Raw genomic sequence first — 4044 nt, 5'->3', positions numbered from 1 at the left:
TTCGAGTGATGAGAGAATGGGCACGTGAAGATGACTGGGCGTTTGTATGGACGATGATAGCGTCGCATTGTATTGAGACCGAGCGCAGCTATAAACTTGTGAATCGCACTCGTACATCCTTGACCAGTGAAGATGACAACATCATGATCCCCAGTGCCGTGCAGACGCGCGTGCACAGCGTTGCCGATGATCTGACGGGATTCTTCTCGAAACGAAGTGGTTTGAAGACCAGTAACTGACGTGGTTGTGTGAGTGTTGCCATAAGTTGGCATAACTTCGTTTCGTATGAAAGTTTCAATGCTTTCAATGGCCTTACCACTCGCTGTGAAGTCAGCATAGCACTGAGCTTTGGTCCCAAAAGGTGTTTCAAACGGAACGTTACGACCAATGATGTTATCGGCAATGTCATGAAACAACTGCAGGTCGAGCTCGTCCTCGTCAATCGAAAATTGAGCGTCATCACCTGTTGTCGAAGAAACGTCCGTGGCGATCGATGATCGTGCAGTCATACGACGATCGGTCTTCTTTGTAAGTTTTGAATCGATTTCTACATCTAGGTTGGTCATCATGACATAATCGAAGCAATTAGAAGCGGACAACCTATCCAACTTTGTTTCATGCCAATCTCTTGTCTGATGATCAACGCCTTTGACTTTAAAGTCCACAAATGATGGATCAATTTGCGTCAACGAGTCATCCGAGCAACGGGATGGCATGTCCTGATCCTCCGTATCATTGTTAGCCATCAACTGTAGGTTGCAGCCTGGAAGCATGCTCTCATCTTGACTCTGGTGCAACATGGAACTTGAAATGTAAAATGAGGAAGAGAGAGGTGTACCACCAAGGATCGACCGTCTTTACGTTCAGAGAGTCTTGTCGAAATTGCACGCCAAATGATTTCAGCGAGACAGGTGGTGACTAAATTGTTGAAGTCCAGAGACTTTGACACAAGCACGCCATGCCTTTCACCAGCCGATTCAATTGCAAACTAGACCACCAAAATAGGGTCCAGCCAAGATTTGTAGGACGATATCGAGTTAATGGACTGTCACTGACAATTTTATAACGAACCGCTTTCACCTTGATATTCCCTCGAGCTTCAGCGACTGACGTCATTTGGCCGGATCAGATGGAAACGGTATGACGACTAAGCCCTCTACCAACTTGCGGCGATATGTTAAAGCGAAGAAATGTGTTTTTACAACTACACATGGTTGTTAGTTTGTTACTTAGTATACAATGAATGCATCCGAAATCTAATATGCTAAAAACAAAGTATATATACAATCACATTCGCTATTTAGTATAGACGGTAGCTGAGTCTGACCCTATGCGACGTTATTTTTCCTTAAAGAATTTTGACGTCCCCACTATCAGATGATGTGGCACGCTCAAAGTCAATAGCTTCTGCTATCTTCCTTTTTTTGGAGTAAGGTATTTGTGCGGTGCTTCGCATTCTGCACACTTGAGTATGAATGTAAGAACCAAAAAAGGGAGTGAAGTGGTGCAAAAAATTATACATCATGGGGTTCAGATAACAGGCTCTTTTATGAACCTTGCCTTAGGCGATTTGCGTATCATTGCTTGTACGTGCGCCTTTATTCTCTGTGGATGTGAAAATAGCGGGAGCTTTTCTCCCTCACGAAGACACAAAAGGAAGGAGTAAGTCGAATGCGTCTTATAGTGTGTAACAATAAATTGTTACCATAACTTAGGAGTTTAAAGGAAGAGTAATGCTTTTGTGCACTATGACAGGATATGTAACCGTTACACTTACCTTTTGCTGATCTGATAGAGATACCAAAATTCAAAATTCTGCGGTAAAATGCCAGCGAATTTGACGACGAGTTATGTACCGCGTTACGGTTCACGTTGACACCACACTACCGCCAGTCCCTCGAATTAAAAAAGGCTTAGAGGTATCGAAGAAAATTCCAATATGAATACAGTCTGCTTACGATAGAAAGACCCACCATATAATAGCAAATTCTATAGAAGAGACACAGGACACCCATATCAAAAATTCATCATGCAAAATCCATGTAAAACAAAACGGCTGGACGATATACGAGCGCATGGTCATGAGAGCAATGCGTGGATGTTCCGAATCGCAGTTCCAAGAACATGATTTGATAATGCAAGTCGCTTTCATTCGCATAATGGCACGCACAAGCATGACTTACAGCTAGAAGCACGAGCAGGTTGCCAACGCGAAGGCAAACTCATATCCGTCACCCTTTTTTGGGTAAATTTGAAATGATTTTTGTTTTGTACTTTTTTTAAATTAGATTCTCGCGTCGTGGAAACTATTCAAATCCGGCAAGACCATTAGTCATCCGACGGTTACCCGCGTCGTCTCAGCGCCACCTTTGTCCCGGTATACATGAACACGAGAAGCCAGCGCCAGTCCCGATTCCCGGACACGAAGCTTGCAGCGGGGCTGCCGTAGCTATTTGCTAAGATGAAGCTAAGCTAAAGTCACCGACCTCACGTTCTTTACAAGAACGAGAACGAGTGCAGCGGATCGCAATCCGCTGCCTACAGAGTACTTAAAATCTTAGCCAAGGTAAAGCGACTCAAAATTGAATCTGTAACTAATTGTTTAGTTGCGGCAGAGCCCCAATATCTGAAATTCAAGGTTCTCCTGATTAATATAGTAAAACCTAATTGATATGCATTACTACTGGCAATCCTGCCACGTAGTGGCTACTTGTTACGGTGTAGCCACACCGTTGAGTGATCACACCACTTTTTTAATCCACACACAAACGGTCACACCATCTTGTGTGACCCACCCTTTCATACAAGGATGCGTGTAACTCCGTTACACTCTGGGTGCATGTAAGCCCGTTACATCCTCCGGTGTTTTGCATGTCGTAGACACAGTGCTCATAGAGCGGAAAATGTTTAAAGTTTTTCTTTCTAAAGTAACGGTGTCTCAGACACGCGAGCCTCGTATGGGGCGACAGTTAAATGTGAATTGTGGGTATTCACAGTTCTGATGGGCTGCCTAGCTAATTCCGAGGGCGCCAGCGGGCCAAGCCCTTCTACTTCTGCACAGGGTGCATCTCCGGACCGTACATCCGTGGCTTCACGCGAGACAGATCCCGAGCGTTTGGCAACAGAGCGCGACACACCGCGCCAGCCTCGGGCAACGGATTTTCTCGTCGAGGATTCTGGGGTAGTCGACTACGAGTCGGACACTCCTTTCCCAGTATGGGAAGACGAGGAAGGGAAAGAGCGCCAAAGGCGCAACGTGTGCTCAGCTCAAACCTTGCTGACCCCATGTCTGTTCCCCGACCTCTTGGCTTCCGGGGAAGAGGTATTATTACCAATCGCCTCAACGAGGCACAGGAGAAGCAATTAGACACTGCTCGCAGGGCGGCTCTTCTGCGCTCGTATCCACGTTCGGTCTTAGACCCTCGTGTAGAACACGGCGTCCGCTCAGCGGACCCCGCTACTAAAGCGAAAGACGCGCTCTCTCGGTCGTTAGGCGTCAATATAGTCGGGCTTCCGTCCACTACACAAGCTGAGCTTGATCAGTGGATAGCTCTGCGAACTCACTTTTTGGTACCACAAGAGATCCCAATGGATCGGTACCGCGCTCGACTTCGAGCTGAAACATGAGGTGCTTCTATTCCCGCAATGCGGAATATTCCTGTGGTGCTCGCCCCCGGCCGCTGCGGATGAAAAAAATGCTTTTGAACGATGGTTGTAGCGGCACCGAAAACTTTCTTTGCTGTATAACTTACAGCGGAGCCACAAGGAAGTGAACGTATGCGTAGAACGCCATGTCAGATTTGAGTTTGCTAAACTCAAGCCGCAACGCCGACTTCCTGCGTACTGTCGCCCTGCGACGAATGGAACCGTTAATAACGCTCCTGCGAGCACTGTGGTTTCTCTCACGGGTGAGACTACTATCTCAGCAGCTCAGGGCCATAGCTTGAGCTCAGCTCATGGTCCTCCGGCTTTCCTGGCTACTGCCGAGAAGCGCGGTGCGCAGGAGACGCGAAGCGACATGACCCTTCTAATCATAAGCGACCA

At 47.0% G+C, this 4044-nt stretch overlaps 1 protein-coding gene across 1 annotated transcript; it reads right to left on the bottom strand.

Annotated features, from left to right (window-relative positions):
• Nucleotides 1–88: 88 nt before the first annotated feature.
• PHALS_10145 (uncharacterized protein) lies at nucleotides 89–1116 on the bottom strand (the record flags this gene model as incomplete). Its single annotated transcript, XM_024725518.1, has 4 exons — nucleotides 89–322; nucleotides 378–788; nucleotides 839–988; nucleotides 1072–1116. The coding sequence occupies 4 exons, from the start codon at nucleotides 1114–1116 to the stop codon at nucleotides 89–91; spliced, it is 840 nt and encodes a 279-aa protein (XP_024576287.1).
• Nucleotides 1117–4044: the final 2928 nt, after the last annotated feature.

Source organism: Plasmopara halstedii, assembly GCF_900000015.1.
Source record: "Plasmopara halstedii genome assembly, contig: Scaffold_444, whole genome shotgun sequence".
Lineage (NCBI taxonomy): Eukaryota > Oomycota > Peronosporomycetes > Peronosporales > Peronosporaceae > Plasmopara > Plasmopara halstedii.
The sequence above is the reverse complement of the archived record's forward strand: the minus strand, read 5'-3'. Positions and strand labels throughout refer to the sequence as shown.